At 40.6% G+C, this 19,075-nt stretch overlaps 1 protein-coding gene across 1 annotated transcript in view; it reads left to right on the top strand.

Annotated features, from left to right (window-relative positions):
* NCKAP5 (NCK associated protein 5) overlaps positions 1–19,075 on the top strand; it is a 704,458-nt gene that overhangs the window by 117,127 nt on the left and 568,256 nt on the right. The window contains exon 2 of the mRNA XM_085647329.1: positions 4,703–4,766. Coding sequence (XP_085503455.1) covers positions 4,764–4,766 — 3 coding nt within the window. The 5' untranslated portion in view covers positions 4,703–4,763. The remainder of the gene's footprint in view (positions 1–4,702; positions 4,767–19,075) is intronic.

The following is a 19,075-nucleotide window of genomic DNA, read 5'->3' on the forward strand; positions in this document are numbered from 1 at the left end:
GCGTTACGATTGTTAACTTGAATAGTAAATACTACTGCGGAATGGTCTGACCATACCACAGGAATAACTGAAGAAAAAAAGAGCTTAGGATGGTTAGTGAACAGCCCATCAAGCGTGTGTCCAGCTTGATGTGTAGGAACATCTACCAGTTGCGATAGACCGGCCACATATAGGTCGGTTATTAGTTGGGCGGTGTATTTATCCCCTAGGTCCTCTAAGTGGAAATTAAAGTCTCCTAAAATAGTAAACTCCGGATAACTTATGGAGAATTCTTGAAATTCTTCAAGAGCCTGGAGGAAGCGCGAATGTGGGCCAGGGGGGCGGTATAGCAAAATCCCTTTAAAGGTCTGATTGTAATTAAGTGAGATCGAAAAAAGAAGCGCTTCACAGTCTTGTCGACTTATAGAGTCAATCTTGACTCTTAAGTCGGCTTTATAGATTATGGCTAGGCCGCCTCCTCTCCCTGTGGTTCTGTCCTGTCTCACCACACAATATCCCTCAGGGGTAGCTGAACAAAAGTCCGGGCCTGAAGAGGCGTCTCCCCATGATTCTGTAATAAACAGAATATCAAGCTCCTGAGCTACAATGAGTTCCCTTATTTCCCAACAATGACTGGGGAGAGAGCGAGCATTGATAAGAGCCATATGAATATAACTGGTAGATCCTGGGCCAGGAGGGAAATTTAAAGGGAGAGAAGAGGAAAATGCAAATTTACAGCCCGGACATGTAGCAGATAAGGAAATAGGCGAGGAGGACAGGGGTAGACTTGTGCAATGATTACTAGACACCCCTAAGCTGAACTCCTTCAGCTGGGAGGCAGAATAACATATCCTAGTGATATGGCACAGTAGGTCAACATGGCCAGGGGGCATGGCCCTGGGCCCGGAGCTGGCGCGGACGGGCGCAGACGGGCTCGCCTTTGGCGAGCCTTCGGCGCGCCCGCGGCGCGCCCGCTGCCCGCGTCCGCTGCGCGTACGCATCATCGGCAGCTAATATCGCCGAGAGTGAGTGACGTGAGAGGGGGAGTGTCAGCAGCAGCTGAGCTGTGACCTTCCTTACAAAAGTGGCCAAGGAGCATTGAACACAGCTCCAGACAAATGTATTAAAATGACGATTTTAAAAACCACAGAGTTTAAAAATAAATGCACATCAGCAAACAAGTCCCCCAACCAATATCAGGGATACCAAGGACTGTGTCAGAGGGAAGTCCGGTGCGCGCTCGCTTCTCAGCTGCTAATATCGCCGAGAGTGAGTGACGTGAGAGGGGGAGTGTCAGCAGCAGCTGAGCTGTGACCTTCCTTACAAAAGTGGCCAAGGAGCATTGAACACAGCTCCAGACAAATGTATTAAAATGACGATTTTAAAAACCACAGAGTTTAAAAATAAATGCACATCAGCAAACAAGTCCCAGTCTAGTCACACCGAGAGCCTAAGGGGACTACTCGAAAAGCCAGGTCTTCCGCTCTTTGCGGAATTCAAGAAGTGAGGAGGAGGTTCTTATGTGTAGCAGCAGGTCATTGCTCGCGTTCGGAGTGATATAAGAGAAAGCTCGACCGCTGGATCTGGTTTTCCATATGCATGGGATTTGTGAAGGTAGCAGTCCCGACGATGGGAAGTGCCTGAAAGGTTTGTGAAAGCAGATGCGATTGTTGATGTATGCTCGCCCTGTGGTATGTAGTGCCTGGAAAGTGTGGGTAAGGAGTTTGAATGGTGGTGGTGTTTCCTGTGCTGTCTGTTTTGGGGAGTCTCAAACTGTAGGCTTGCTACATTGGGGACTCCCATTCACCATTCTATCAATAAATACACAATGGTACCACATTCCCGGGTTGCCGGACTTTGAACCCACATGCTTTCACCATTGGGAATAGCAACACAGATGACCCATTGCTGTCCTATACCTAGAGCCACTGGAATTGTATACTTGTGTGGCTATGGATTTTTTTCACAATTGTGATTTGCCACATATTTGACCACCTGGTGCGTAATTTGTATATTTCAACAAAAAATTCGGTCTTTAACAGATCCAAAGTTAGTCAAGCAAGGCTAGCAGTAGCAGACATTTTGAAAAAGTCAACTGGTTACCCTCCAGTTATTAGTTCCTAGATTCGAGTGTTAAACTGGTACTAATGAGGTGAAACCTGCGCCCTGACAGCTTAAATGCCTCCAGTTGATGGGCTGTGAAAGGGCATTTATCTGCACCATAACCACATCCTTTCATATTTAAATGTCATTCAATCAGGATGGAAATTATGAACCCTTTTTGTCATGTAAATGTAAAACCCCCTCAAACCCCCCTCCCTCACTACATACATTGCATGTAAATACGTTTTGTTTTGTTATTTATTCTAATTCACACTGCACCACAGCCCCTCTATGAAGGCAATCAAGGTTCAGAAAAGTAAGATTTTTTCTGTTTTCAAGGCGTGATATCTTGAATCTTGCAGCACGTTTCAGCCATACACTTATGTTATACATATGTAATGTACAATAGTGTTTTGTGGGTCTGCTTTAGGATGGAAATATGAGCCTCTAGAGGCCCACGTTGTTGGCACCAAAGAAAATGAAAACTGAAAACCAGTAGTAATACCTAACTGGGATATACGGAATAACAGAGACAAGCTGTTTATATAGAAAGTGTAAGCATGCAAGTTTGTTTCTGCTGAAGGCATCTTTGGATGTTAAATGTAAACTATTTTACTATATAGAGAGAAAAGACGGTCCTAGCAAAGTAGCATCACTGTCCTTCTGCACACGAAAATCCATTTATATTGGTGAATAACATTTTCAATTGAATATGTACAACTCTGGTTCCTAAGAAATCTATGTGTTTTGCATAGCATTGGAATTCCTTTTGTATCATTACACGTCAACATGCTCAATAATTCTGCCCTACAATGTGCTGCATAATGGTGCATAATTTTCCTTTTTCTTGACACATAAATGAATTAACCCCACAGCATAATTGGCCACATAATTCCCCATGGTTGCCTTTACCTCCAGGGCACATGTTGCCGCCCCTTTTCTCTACTCCCCCCATGTACAGTGTCTATAACTCCATCCTCCTTCTCAGAGGGTAACACCTGTTTATAGAACTGAACTTTGCGACTTTTAAAAGCAGATGTCTGTAGCAGCTATTGTAACCCACTGACCTATTCTATGACCATAACTACCAGTGACCTAAGCACAGATCTATCTAGTGAGGTACACTAACCCACTAATCCCATAAGTGATGGAACCGATAGCCTGCAAATTGCAGATAGATTTGAATTTCATAAAGATTGAAATCACCCACTTTCAGCAATCACAGAAATACATTTACCCACTAACTTAGCTTATGTGTATTTTAACAAAGGCTGGGTGAAATTTAAATTATGCTGAGGTAATTCACGTAATTTTGGGTCTTTCATGTTGTTCGAAATTCCTGAAATTACGCAATTACGCCACTTCAAAAATTGATGCGCCATTCGAGTTAAAGATTTACCGCTAACGCATGCGAACAACAGAAAGTGGTTGGCTGTTGTGAACGGTGCTTTGTTTAAATGCATCCTTGTGCAAAAAATTAACCGAGGAAGCATTTCACGATATAATATAGTGTGAAAACAAAGATTCAGATGTTGCATAATTGTTTATATTAATGCTGAAATTTTGCATAAGTACACAAAAGCAAATTATGTAAATTTCACATATCCCTTGATTTTAACGTATAGCGTGAAGAGTCTCTCAACATTATCCTATCTAAAATATCAAATTGGAATGGGTTTTGAGAAATTCACTCTGACCCCTATATCTCTCCTCTCCTTCCTTCCTCCCAGGGCCGGCTTTAGAACTGGTGGCGCCCGGTGCGACATTCACTTTTGGTGCCCCCACACCCCGTAGCCGCCTCCTCGGATTCTCTCACTACCACCAGGCAAAAGTGCCCCTCATCTCTCCAATCATCAGCTATTGCTAAACACAGCGCCCCCCACTGAGTTCGGCACCCCCTCCACAGGTCAGCGCCCAGTGCTGTCGCACCAGTCGCACTGCCCTAAAGCCGGCCCTGCTTCCCCCCATTTATTCCTTTCTACCTACTTGTGTCTCTGTGTGTACACAGAAAATCGTCTTACTGCACTAAAGTCACAATTCTTATTTTGTCATTGTTTGTTTTATACATGTACTAATCTGTTATTGAACTGTTTAATAACTCCAGTGCTGTTCGCGTTTGTTCATTATATATAGTACATTTTATAAATATCAACATATGAATTAAACTTGTCAAAGGGGAAGTTTTTTTTACCAGTAATATCTAGCTGTTAAAGCAGCCTTTAGATATTTTGTTGGATTATCATTCAGAATTGATAGAATGCTCTGGAAGAGTTGTACAGCAAAACAGCATAGCGGTGCATTGATAGCATATGTTCAGAATGCATTCAAACACTCATCCTTTGAAGTGAAACTATTATTTTTTAAGTAAAACCGTGCTAGTGTGCTTCTTTTAATTCTGCTCTTTTGGGCTGAGTTCTAAAAGCCCCTTACCAATATTTTTGTAACCTCGTGACCTCAGCTGTGGAAATGAGAATTGGGGGATATTTCCACAGTGAGAGATGGAGAAAGTTCTGAACTCGTCTCCAAAGTGATGTGCAAGAATTTTGCCCTGAAGCTACAAGATTTTTCCCTCAGTATGAACGGCAAATGAACATTTATTCCTTTTCTTGTGTGCTTGCAGGGAGAAGCTGGCAGTGGCTCGAGCGCAGCAGGAAGTTCCACGAGTCAAGAGTGAAGGCACAATGGTGAGCTTCAGCTTGTATCGACTTAAGAGACACAGTACGGTCCTGTCCTCTCATAGGCCGGCTCTTTTGTGTGCCCCGAGCCCGTGAGAAGCCGCCTGCTGAAATATGAATAGCATAGCAAGTAACGTTGTTGCAAATTATAGGTTTAGAACATTGTTTGGAGAGCTCTAAAACCAGGCAAGAAATGATGGCCTTGGAAAAGGTTGTCTTGGAAACAACATTGCTTTGGTTAGTTGTGAAAAAGACTCTGCCATGGTTACCTTGTCACAGAGACCTGGCCTACTCCAGTGCAGGTATTATGTTTACGTAACAACTAGTGGGAGACAAACTTTTGGACTCAGGGTCCTGAACACGTGCAAACTCCCCGACAGAGACCTCTCTCCGCTTTAGAAGTCCGTAACAGGCTTGATTTCTCAACTGTGGCTTCTCTTATAGATCTAATGCTTCATGCTGAGAGCGTGTATGTTCTCAAGTTGGGTTACATGTTCTTTAGGCTAGTATTCCACTCAGTTCCTTCTTTTTCTCATCTTGCTCAGTCAGTAAGCCTGTATGCACCTGACTGCTATCTACACTCGTTTTCCCCCTAAAGATCTCTACCAGTACCAAGTCTCACTTTGCCTTTTTAGGTCTTGCCAGACCTAGCGCATGCGTTGGTCTGGTGAGACTTATTGAGAGGGCTTCAAAAAGGGCTACCAGGCCAGCCTAGAGCTACAGTGCATGTGTGCGGGCGCGCCGCGCTTTACCGCGATTACTTTCACGGCCCCACAGCCGCTTTGAAGTTTGATCGCGATCACTTTCACGCTTGGCATAGCCAATAGGTCTCGCTTTTGGGACCTTAGAAGTATTTAGTTATGCAACTGTTGCATGGCTAAACACTTATAAGGTCCCAAAGGCGAGACCTATTGGCTATGCCAATGCTTGTTCATGATTCAGATCAATGTTTCCCATCTCTCCCTCAATTTAAGAATTGCTTCCTCTTTGAGCAGCTTCAAGGGAGACATTAACCTGTCGCCTTCCTTCACCGTCGCCTTCCTTCACCTCTGCCCACCCCATACCAAGTGGCTTACGCTAAGCACATCTTCGTCAACCTAACCTTTATTTTCTCACTGTCCAAACCAACCAAAAACATTGATTTTTGTTACCAAACGATCAGTGTACGTAATCCCTTCATTTTAGTATTTGTGAAGTTTTGTTGTAGGTGCTAAATTAATAAATGAATACATATGGATTAAAATGATTGATGAGTTATATACTTGGCTTGACATCCTTTACGCTTCTTTGTCCTGCCTGCCACCAATGAATTTGGAGCTATACAATTGCAGACTTATTTGTTTTGTGCATGAATACGCATTTGTTGTTAAAGTGGCCATTGATTCCGTGCAACGTCAGCTTGAACAGAAAAGCAAAGCGTGATCTTTTTTCTTTCTCTTCAGTCTGAGAGGAGGCCCGTGGTGGCATCTACAGTGAAACATAAAATAAACAATTGGCTTATAGTGGTCTCCATAATTTATCAATTTTGTAGCAAAGTGAGCAAAAAGTCCCTTTATACGCGATAAAGGAGTGGAGGGGTCAAATGAAATAAGCAGCACTGTTCAAACGGTTAAGAAATAAAAATGATGGAAGACAGTAGTTTCAATAAGAAAATAATGAGAATTTGGTAACCTAAGCACCAGAAAAATAAAAACACACCAGTTGAGTTCTAAATGCACTTGCCTACCTTCCACTAGCAGAGATGAGATGCAGGTGAAACTCAATATTTTGACACTTATATCTAAGATGCGAGGCTCAATGTCTGCGACTGAAAAATTCATGCTGTTGGGACGGCCCATGGTGGACACAGTATGTTGGAAAGATGATAAACCATTGAGTGGGGTAAACTGGGGGATGAGTGCTGCTTTTGATATGCTGAAGACAGACTTGGTTGGCTGAATTTACTCAATGAATGGACCTATGAAGAAACTTGGGCCCAGATTTAGAGTACGGAGGTATTTGGAAATCTTCAAATTTCTTGAGTAAGTTCTAAATCCAGAGGTGAGGTGCAGGAAACTCTGCCTTTGTAGTCTCCAATTGATTGCCACTTCCATTTGTGTAGCGTTTTTCCAACATTTGCATTATTCATAAATGTTTCTGAACTATGTGCCATTTACGGTTCTGAGATTCTCATTGAGTGGAGTCAAAGTGATCTCTGGTATTGTGTTGGGTTATGTTTCACATTGCTCAGCGGTAAGGTGTATTTAATAGTGTCTGGCAAGGTTGGAGTAGAATTATGTATTGTTTAGTGCTAGGTGATTTTGTGTAGTGGCCGGCGACCTGATACAAGGAAATAAGTGATGCATAGGCTAGTGCCCAAAGGTTTGCCTGTGTCGAATGCAGAAACCAAGATTAGAGGATTTCTGAAACTTTAGGAGGTGTTTAACTCCTTGTAGCCCTACACTCTGGCAAGGCAAGCAGGGTTTATCCATGTTTCAAGTGTCCTGCACTGCAGTAAACAGACGTTTGCTAAGGAATGTCTTAAACATGGTCGTTTGGCAACTGGGGACATTTCAGAGAAGCTGCATACATACTTTTAGGGTCTTTTGGGGATGGTATTGCTCCTATATGCAGAATTCAAGTGAATGTACCTAATAGTCTTCTGAACCAATCAGAAGTTCTGTTCAAATGTCCTGCAGCGATGGATTACGTGGTCAGACATTCCATTGGAAATGGTTGGCATTCCCAGACTCAGGTGTCCTGTAGACAAATCAGGCATTAGGATTGGTGCATTGGGGCTTTCAATTTCTTGCTCCTAGTGTAAGGAACTTGACATAGAAGAGTTATGAAAACTTTGAGGGTGAGGAGGAGGGGGTTTGGGTGGGGATACATGGGTTTTCCCAGCATCAATCAAAATTCGATACTTAACCATAGTTGATAAACAATCAGACAGGGGGAAGGCTTCGCAGGAGCAGAGTGAAGAGATCTTGTGCCGCAGGAACCATGTAACCAAGCTCTTCCTTCATTTCTAAACAGCCACACACACACACAGACACACACAAACACACAGACACACACAGATAATTTAACACAGGAACCATATTAACTGTAAGTACAGTGCCACTAAGAGAAGAAAGTTAAAATACCACAAGTTGTTTATGAATATAGGACCTACCACCACCTCATATAACCTGTAAGTACTCTTAGATAGTCTCGAAGCATGAGGGAGTGCAACTGGAAACTCTACAGCGGAGGTGGCGCACCCACATGTCTATCAACATTGAAACAAATCTGGCAAATGGACAAATGGACTTCTGAGAGACTTGAAAAATCTCTCTACAGTACATTGGGGAGAAATTCAGTGCAAAGCAATCATTTTTAGTAAAGTATTGCACCGTTTGCACTGAGTTGAATGCAGCGTGTGCCTTGCCTCATGCTTTTATGTACCTTTAAACGTGTATAGAGCCTGAAGTCATAGCTGCGGTGCGTACAGTCCATTCTAGTCTCCCAGGTATGACCTGACTTTATGCATGGACGATTGGGAGATTTTTTTGTACGCAAGAGTAGAAATAAAGGATAGTTATTACATGGGAAGCCTCCAGGCAGAGGGTGTGAAGGCAAAGGCCGGAAACGAATTTAAAAAGTCTAGAGCAGACAAGGTCGTTATTGCATATGCCGAGCAGTGGTCAAAGTAGGGATTACTGGAGTCTATCGATTTAAGCATAAGAAGGTAACTGTACAGTCAAAATAGCCAAACACAAACGTGATCCTATATAACAGCACGCACACAGTAAAATGTAAATGTAGCTAATATTTGCCCCATAGGCTTTGTCATTGACACTTCCGTGGAGTCAAATTCAGTTTCTATGAATGTATCTGGTATGACTAACATTTCATGCCATATTTAAGGAGTGTATGTTAACCATTATATTGTACAAACTCTAATTTCTCTCCCAGAGCACTAGCGGATGTAAGAATTAGGCCTTGGACGTAATTTTTCGAATACACAATTGCGGTGGTGCAATTTCTGCTATAATTAGAATAAAGGCTTTAATAGGCCCACTTGTGCTGCTTGCTGTGTCTTCCCCATTCTCTGTCATCAAACCCTCTTTGATTCATTGCCCTGTGACACGTATAAATAAATCACGGCGCTCAGACGTTCCGCGTTATGAAGGGTAAATTGGTATGATATCGCCTTCCGTGCCAGGGGGTTCACTTATGGCGGGTCGGGGGCTTTGGCGAGCCAGGTTTCCCGCTGCGCACGTAAGTGCTGGACAGCGATTATCGCGGCTGCTTCCGGGAGCCCGCGCCTCGCGCACCTGCACCCTTTTGTCCACGCGCGCCATGTTAGCTGATTGCGCGGTCCCAACTGAATAGCCTTTTATGCTGCCATAATCTAAGTACGTTAGATTGATTTATGAACGCATCGGATTCTTCGGGAGCCTTTTATGCCTTTAATTAAATTAAAGACCCCTCTGGGTACATTCAGTCGCTGGAAAATATTTAAACCGTACAGGTGCCTCTAATAAGCGGCAGACCATGTGTTCTGTCTAATGGTTTTGGCTGTTTCTGCCTTTCTATCTGTCTTGAGGAAAACTGCGCAGCGAGCGAAACTGCTTAGGAGATAGCCACTTTTTTAAAAGACGGGCTGTATCTTTCAAGCTTTGCCTATACAATATTTTAAGGAGCTTTTTGAATACGTTAGTTCAAAAATCTGTTAATAATTATTAGGAAAGATCCGCGTCATTGGCTAAGCTTTTTTTGCGTTAATAATGGTCTGGCCAAGCTGCTACTGAGGATGGGAGGATTTCTCCAGTTTTTGATAGCGTTATACTATTTTTTAAGGAGAAACACGCCAAATTCAGAGAAACATCTCTCTCCTGTACCATCAGTCTTCATTCATCTATGGCAGTCTTCCTCGTCAGAGGCGCACAAGCACTCCACCGAACATGCCTCGCACTGCCTTACCACAGTTCTTTCTCAGCATTCTTGACCTCTGTATGCCCCTCCTCCTAACGCGAAGGACCAGCAGCATGTCCATACCAACTCCACTACCTGTCAGAACCTTCCTTCTAAAATGGAGGAGGACTTTTTAGTAAAGCACGAGGAAGACCATTTTAGTGTTGCGTTTCTAAGGAGACCTACCTAAGCAATCTGATTTCCGACACAGAGAACTATTCCAAAAACACAGAACACATATAACATATGGATGCTCTATTAATCGAGTGGTTGCCACAGTCACTTTTCTTATCGTCGGTGACTAAACCAAGGCTAGGAAAGTTTGAAGGGGAAACCTTGCGTGGCCTGGATGCAGCTCTTGGTCCCAATACAGAATGACAGTCTGTACATCAGTCTAGAAATGGTCTATCCCATCTAAAACCTAAGGGTGTATAGCGCAATCCATTCCAAATGTTCCCAAACCCCGCAGAAGGCTTCAACTTCTGTCCATTCAATTTGAGGGATGGTAGCAGCTAACCCCAGGCAAAAAACATCCAACCGGAGTTGAACAATTACGGCTCTCTCAGGAGCCCAACAACTCACTTCTATGTCAATACACCACTGCTGAAACCAAGTCCAAATATGAAGTAATCAGATGATTTGTCAAACTGCTGCTGGTTCTTAGACTGCAAGAAAAGACATGAACATATCCTCATTATTACGGGACAGGGATTGTTCCAGTGGAAAAATGAAATACCACGTGGAGCACCAAAAGTACTTGCATGGTCTTTGTATTCAAATAGCCAAAAAAGAGATACGATGGATTGAGTCTATTCACCAATCTCTCATGCCAAGTATGTCAGGGCTGTTTGCCGATTGGCCACCTTTTTCATTTGCAAGTCGAGTTCTTTTCCCCTTTGTACTGTTTCCCCGATCAATACTGCATCTTACCTTGTAAGCACAACCACCATTGAGTTTCTTTACATGGATAGGAGAACTGAAATTGTTGTGAGGGTAGTCACCAAAGCCGAGATCATGAAACATCACCAGGCTCAAATGAAGTCTTACCATTGGGATCAGGAACACTGTAACAGACATGTGGTCCTGGGACGTCAGCTGATGTATCCTTGTGTCTGTAGAGATGGGGTATTCCAGTTCTCTGAGAATTAACTCTACTGTTGGGCAGGAATCCCCTTCAAAGATTCTTCAGGAAATGGCTGCTAGTTTATTATAAATCCTGAGTTGGCATCAGCTAGTTTATTATCTTGTGTGCTAAAATAACATAAATTTCTCTTTGTGTCTTTTGCTGTATGCTTGCTTTTGTGAGAGTGGACAAGACACTCTTCGAGGTACAGATGTACCACTCCTCCCTTGATGAGTAGGACTCATATCAATGAACCAAAAGCCTTACTGAAAATCGTTGTAGATAGTACTAAGTGAAAGGTAGCAAGTGAAAATTGCTGTTGGCGTTTTTGAAGACCAATCTAGACAAACCAACGATATTGTCTGTGAATCGAGAGGCGGACATAAGCATTTTTCAAGTCTTACAATGTTAAGAATCCACCACACAGCAGTAAAGGAAGCATGTTGTGAAGCAGTCGTTCTGTAACAAATTTCAGAGTGCGGCTGCTGCTATTAATGTTACAATACTGCAGTCGTAGGGATCGTGAAAAATCCAAGCGTCACACAAAGAACAGGTGTTGCAAATGAGGCACACCCATGCCTCAGGAGATTGGTGAGGGTGTAGCTGGTTGTGCGTTTTGAAACACCCTGTCACAAATATATTGCTAAAGCATGGTGTGGCTGCACACTGTCATTTACAGACAATACATTTTCCATTGAAACGGCTACTAAATTTGCAGAGACATGCATTTGTACTAATAAAACTATAAAGAACTCAAAAGATAATGCCTGGAAACTGGCTTTCAGGGAATATTTATAATTTGCACATCAACAAGTAAAGTGTTTTGCTCCTACTAAAACCTTCTTTTCCATATCACTTAAGAAATAAATAACTGCAATTTTTTTTAAATATTGGTACAGTTCATTTATAGATATTTAAATTCTGTTGTGTGTAAAAAACCTCAATCCTATAGCCTATCGTTTTACACTCCCTGTCACATAGTTCAGTTTACAAAAGCCTCTCAATTTGCAGTCGGAGGAAGAAAAGTAAATGAGCTCACTGATAGAACATCGATGACAAAAACATTGATGTTGAAAATATCGAGAAAAAAATTATAGAATACAGAAATATCTACTCCCATACGTACACAGGTAAGTACAAAAATATTGAATCAAAAATATCGATGTATAAAATATAGATGTAAAAAGTATTGAGATATGTATATATATATAAAATATTAATATTAATTTTAACACAATAACTTACATTTAATATACATTTTAACAAAACATACCAATTAAACTTAATTAAAAAAATATACGCAAACATAATTTATACATATATATATATTTACTTTCAAATAATTAATAAACTATTTTCTTTAATTTAAAACTTTAAAACTTTAAAATTATATAAAAATAAAATATATATTTATCAATATTTAAAAATATTAAAAAACATTCTATAATAATTTAAAACATTAAACTATTAAAAAATATTTAAACTTACATTTCCCAATACCATCAGTAGGGAAACTATTGGATAGCAAAATATTTAAATTTACAATTCCAACTCCAGTGAGTGCAACAGTAGGGAACGTGTTGGATAGCGGAGGGGTAAAAATTACTATTCCCACTCCAGTGAGAGCAACAGTAGAGAAAGTGTTGGATAGCGGAGGGGAAAAAATTACTATTCCCACTCCAAAAAATGCAACAGTAGGGAAAGTATTGGATAGCGGAGGACTAAAAATGACTATCCCCACTCCAAAGAGTGCAACAGTAGGGAAACTGTTGGATAGCGGAGGGGTAACAATTACTATTCCCACTCCAAACAGTGCAACAGTAGGGAAAGTGTTGGATAGCCGAGGGGTAAAAATTACTATTCCCACTCCAAAGAGTGCAACAGTAGGGAAAGTGTTGGATAGCGGAGGGGTAAAAATTGCTATTCCCACTCCAAAGAGTGCAACAGTAGGGAAAGTGTTGGATAGCGGATGGGTAACAATTACTATTCCCACTCCAAACAGTGCAACAGTAGGGAAAGTGTTGGATAGCGGAGGTGTAAAAATTGCTATTCGCACTCCAAAGAGTGCAACAGTAGGGAAAGTGTTGGATCGCAGAGGGGTAAAAATGTACTACTCCCACTCCAGTAAGTGCAACAGTAGGGAAAGTGTTGGATAGCGAAGAGACAGAACTTACTATTCACACTCAAACAGTGAAAACAAAAATAAAAAACATCACAAATTATAACAAATCATACAAATAAATAAACAATATTTAGAAATGAAAAATCAAATATATCAAATATGTAGAAATTAAAAATAGCGTTATATCAATTACATATACAAAACATACAAATAATATATAATATAAAATAATAAATACATTTATAAAATAACATTCTTATAAACTAGAAAATATTTACAAACAAATTAATTAATTAATACATAAATGTATTTATTGTATTTCCTACCCTATAACACCACACCAACAACATAACACTTCAACATTTTTAATTGATTTCCCCCCAAAATTAACATAATTAATAATCAATTGAAAAAGTATTATTAATAAAAAAGAACTAATAAACAGTAATTGACTACACACACTTTAACACTATGATATCCACAACACACACCTAAATTAAACTCTGAAATAATAAAACACAATTAAAACGTATTTATAAATTAAAAACTATTACTATTAACAACTAATAATGAAGTCATTAAAATGTATTTACTACCCACTCTTTACCCCTTTAAAAGTAAAAACAACAGACAAAAAATGTAAGCAATTACCCAAAATACATATCCAATAATTTACATTAATTAACAAAGATATATTAATTAATTAAATACAAATCCTTTACTCCTATAAACACCAAAGCACACCTAAAATTAAATACACAATTACCATAAGTATTTGCCAATTAATTAATTAAAATTAATTAACATCCAATTTTTAATTCATCAATTAAAGGTACATTTCTTCCCACCCTTAGCACCTATAAACACCACAACACACACCTAAAATTAATTGCACAATTACCATAATTAATCACTAATTAACTAATTAAAATTAATTAACAGCCAATTATTAATTCATCAATTAAAAATGAATTACTTCCCACCCTTAACACCTATAAACACCACAACACACACCTACATTTAATTACACAATTACCATAATTAATTACCAATTAATTAATTTAAATTAATTAACCAATTATGAATTAATTAATTATAAATTATGTTACACATTTAACATTATAGCATCTCAATTAAACAAATATTAATAAAAAATGTTCAATAAATTTAATATAATTAAATTACTTCCGACCCTATTCCCCTATACACCCGCAACCCACTACGGAACTCAAAATGCAAAATTCAAAGATTTTTTTTTTTTTATAACTACTAAAAATTTAACACATATTAAAAATACAAACAATTCTTATACAAAAAACATACAACACATACATATAAAATATATACTAAAATACATAACATTAATAAATGATATTTTTAACAACTATATTTTTGCAAACGATATTAAACACTTCGATATTTTTAACATCGATATTACTTACCTAAAATCGAAATTCTTGACCACGGGAATCAGTATGTCGATGTTTCTCACCCATGATATTTGCAACTCGATATTTCTGCAAGCCGATATTTTTGATTCAATATTCTGTCTCTGCACCAAGTAAATGCCAGTTTCCATGTTATAAGAGAAAGGAGCAATATGTCAGATGACATAACCTGACATTTGACCTCTGTCTTTAAATGCAGATAAAACGAGTCAAGGTAAAAACTCATCTTTATTGTTCATTCATCTTCTGAACCTTGGCATTTTTATTTTTGGGGGTGCTGCACCTGTGCTCTGAAGTGTCTCAAGTTTGAGGCTTATAGTGTGCCACAATTGGGTGATAACCCGACTGATGATCTCTCCACCAGATATACTATTGAGAACAGCCCTTTTTCCGCTCTTCTTGACATACTCCTGTCTACCTGACCTGCTTCCAGTGCTTGATGTTTGATTACTGTTGTGGTACCTTAGTCTTGATGACTGTACGAAATCCACCTTTTCTGCAGGGTCACCCCACATTTTTCGACTTTTACTTGACCCTATATTTTTGCTGGTTTTAGAACGATCTCCACTTTATTCCTGCTAACCAGTAGTAAAGTCCTTTAGACATGGTTGCATTGGCATACTACTAATAGCTAAGTTTAACTTACCTACAAATCCCTAGTATATGGTACAAGGTTTACCCAGGGCCCAGAAGTTTATGTTGACATCCTGTTGTAGATCCTCAATATTCACATTGTCCTGTACTCTTCTGTCCCTCTTGAGAGAAGGATCAGGACTTGAATCCCCTTCTATGGCCCCTTTATGAGATCTGCCTCAGTGACAGTTCTTGCTGGCTAAAGAACTTATTTTCTGAACAGTTCCTCTGCTTTTAATACACCATTCCATGCATCAGTGCTTTCCTTGCTTTGTTATTTTGGTCTGTACGCTTCTGGAAACAAATCCCCACTGTACCTGTTCTTGGTGTTGCTGACCAATGCCCTCCATATTCTTATGGCTCCAAACCATGATGGAAACTTAAGTTGACCTTAGTATGATGTGTGAAACGTGAACTGTCCCCCAGGTTTCACTTTGCAAATCAAAGTAACTGTTCTCTGCGACTCCTTAACCCATTTTCAAATTTTCGGAAAAGGCGACCTACCCCCTTGCTTATGTCTAGCATTAAGTAGTGCCACGGTAATAAATTGTAACGAAAAAAACTATGGTAACATCCTTGGAAAACCCATGGTTGTGAATTAAAATGTCTTCTGAAAGACAGCAAACAGAAAGCCCTTTAGGGTCCCTCCTGAAAGGAGATCAGATAGTGGACCGGAATGTAGTGAATGCATTAACTTTACATTTTTGGATTACAGCAGAGGAGAGCGGGCATCTGTGACGGTGATGGCTCACCCCTTTGACTCACTTATGGGTTGAGGAAGTTATATCAGAGGTGAAGTAGTCTAAAGGGACTGGGATCGTTCTAAGTTGGCAGTCGAGGTGTCAGGTTGTGATTGACAATTTGTGAATTTGGAGTGGGTTTACAGCCCACCTATTCCTAACTATTGATTGGCTTTATTGTCACTTTAATTTGTTTACTTTTTATTCAATTACTTGTCTTTCTTTTGTTGTATTTGTCGCTCCCATGGGGATAGCCTCTCTACCACCCTTTCTGTTTTGCTTCCGTGTGTCCTTGCACTCTTAATTTTTTGGTCATTTCTTTTTTCTTTTGAGCTAAGCATTAAATGAGAGTGAAATATGTTTTCCAGCTCTCTCTTGTGTGCCTCTCCTTCCTCCCACCAAGTACTTGCCCTGCCTTCGGTGTTGCTCTCTCCCTGGTGTATTGTTCTCTCGCTGTTTGTCTCTTTCTCGTGCTTCGTCCCTCAATTCTTCCTCCTCCATGCTACCTGTTGCTTTCTCCTTTTTGCTCTTTACCTCCACCCCTTGAGTTTTTCTCTCTCTCTCTCGTTCGCTCTCTCTCCACCATACCCCAGCACTCTGTGTAGTTCACTCCTTCATGTGCTTTTTCCCCTACCGCCATGATGCTCTGCCCCTTGTATGTTGCCTTTCCCATGCTCCTCCCTTATGGTCCTCCATTGCTCCCCATCTGTACTTCTTTTTTAGTTTGAGCCTAAGGGCAGTGCGCATGCGCTGCTCGCTCTGCGAGGCATGTTTTATTTATTGGGGTATGCACTGGAAGCGCCTCCTACTCTCCGCCCGCATTTGTCATTGGCTTGTGTCATTGTCCTTCGTAATGCTGGCTTCCGATTCATTATTAGGCTTGTTAGTCCCTCCTTGGTACTGCCTTGTCTGCATTTGTTCCCTCCCTTAACAACTGGACCGTTTACTTGGCTTGTCACACGGTCTGCTTTATAAGTTGGTGAGCTCTATTTTGTTTATTCACCAATGGGGACAATAGTGGCTGCTTTTTTTGTATCTGCAGTGCGCCCCCACAGGACAATGGCAGACGTTTTTCGTATAGAGTGCTATGCCACTCTAACTTTAAAAGTGGCTGCCCCCTACCACCACAGCACTCACGGCACAATGGCTATGTTCTTTCACCATTTTCTTTTATTATAAATTTGCATGCTGATCTCAGCGCCCGCTTTAGGGACACCGTGCTCAGTTTAATTTTTTTTTTTTACTATAATGTAGAGCCCACTTCAGGGACCCTGCGCGCTTTTCTTTTTTTTTTTTACTTTATTGGTGAGCGCAGTGCCCGATTCACGGACAGCGCGCTCTACAATGCAATAGGTCTTACTTTTGCTAAAGTTTGACCTATTGGTATTGTAAATGACAATGCCTTTTACTATTATAAAAGGCATTGCCATTTACAATGCCATTGGCTCAAAATCTCGCTATTGCGAGGCTTATTGGATTGTAATTACTTGTTTATTTTCATTTTGTGGTTATTACATTTTTGATGTATACGATCCAATTTGAATCTGCTATCTGGGAATGGTAAAACAAAAACAGGAAGGCACGCTTACATTATTCTGTAGGATGGTTCAACTATCAACACCTATCAGGTCATTGTGCTTTTGTTTTCAGTTTCTTTTTTGTCAGTGCTGCACAGCATTAGCAAACTGCATTGGCAAAGGCAGTTGTTCCAAAAAGAGAAACCCATTTGCTTGACTAATGCCTGTATTGAATTTGGAGAGTGATTGTTTTGACCAAAATGAACATAGAAAGAGGTTATTCTTATACATTGCCATTTGGAAGGCAAGTTTTTTCCTTACTTTCATTCTTAATGACTGTTGCAGCTTCTATATAGAAACAAGCACTTACAACACCAATAGATTTCACCTATGCAAGAGCTATCGGCATTGCCAATGTATTTTAGACATGTTGTCCAGCAGTGTGGCTGCTGTTCAGCATATCTAAAGTTAATGGCATAAAGGAGAGTGGCTTGGGTTTATCGTAGAGTGGCATGGCATAGAGTGCTGTGGCGTACATTGGCGTAGAGTGGCGTGGTATAGAGTGTCAAGTGGAATAGACTGTTGTAGAGTGGTGTGGGTAGAGTAGCACAGATTGTCGCAGAGTGCTGTTGAGTGGCACGGAATGGCATCGAGCGCGTAGAGTGGAGTGGCTTGAGGTGAAATGCCATGGAGGGAGTAGAATGTCATAGAGTGGAGGGACATAGAGTGGCATAGAGTGAAGGTGTGTAGAGCAGAGTGGAGTGATGTGGAGTTGAGTAAAATAACATGGAGTGGCAGACGGAATTACGTAGAGTTGATTATTGTCACAGAGTTGCGTACAGCGGAGTAGATTGTCATACAAAGCAGTGGCATAGAGTGGAGTAAAGCCAGCAAATTGAAGTCAAGCAAATGTGAGTTACAAACCATAAAGCCAAAGGTAAACAAGGGGCGGAATGCATTCCCATGGAAGCTTTCCGAATATACCCAAGATGTCTTTAGCACACCAAGCAGCTGCGCTGTCTGGCAGACTTCCACCTAAAAAAGGAGCTACACTAAATGGAATAAGCAATACATGTATATATTTTATTAAGTAATTGACAGAAACGAAGGAATGCACTAACCGGGTATTTAACCTCGCCCTAGTTAAGTGTTTTGCCTTAATTGAAGCTTTAATCTTTCCTACTAAAACACGCTGCTTCCTCTGGGCTGCCCGGTAAAGGCATCCATTCAGTCGGCACCCATAGAGGCTGTTCCTGGAAGATTCTGCCAATCAAAGATGAAAAGCACCAGCCTCGTGATGCACAGAAGGTTAGGCAGGCCCTGGAGCTCGAGCATTCTGCTTGGCTGCATCGCGCGCCGTGCGTCCTCCGGCACCTACGCACACTGATGACAAGTAAAGACAGAACGTGGCACAGTGAGCTGAAAGACACGTCTAACGCAGAAAGCAAGACTTTAACGGGCTGGATGTGGTGATAAATGAAGTGTCCATAACCAAGCTTCGAAAATTATTGTATAGGATTTACCCGTGTTGCTGCTTTTTGACAGAATTACGAGGGGCTAAAACAAACTGGTGCTGAATGTCTACTGATAATTTGCTTTCAAATCCGTATACTTCTGTTTCTAAATGGCCATTAAGGTAGCAAGCTCAATTGGAATAATGGGGCTTCTGAAAAGTTTTGATTTTGAAATATTATGCTTTGTGTTGTATTGTTCTATTAATGTAAAAAGGCAGACGCAACTCCTTCCGGACTCCTCGAAACCCGTGGAAAGTGGCGCACACGCCGGTGGAGTACCGGC

The sequence above is a fragment of the Triturus cristatus genome, chromosome 3_2 (genome assembly GCF_964204655.1).
Source record: "Triturus cristatus chromosome 3_2, aTriCri1.1, whole genome shotgun sequence".
NCBI classification, from domain to species: Eukaryota; Metazoa; Chordata; class Amphibia; order Caudata; family Salamandridae; genus Triturus; species Triturus cristatus.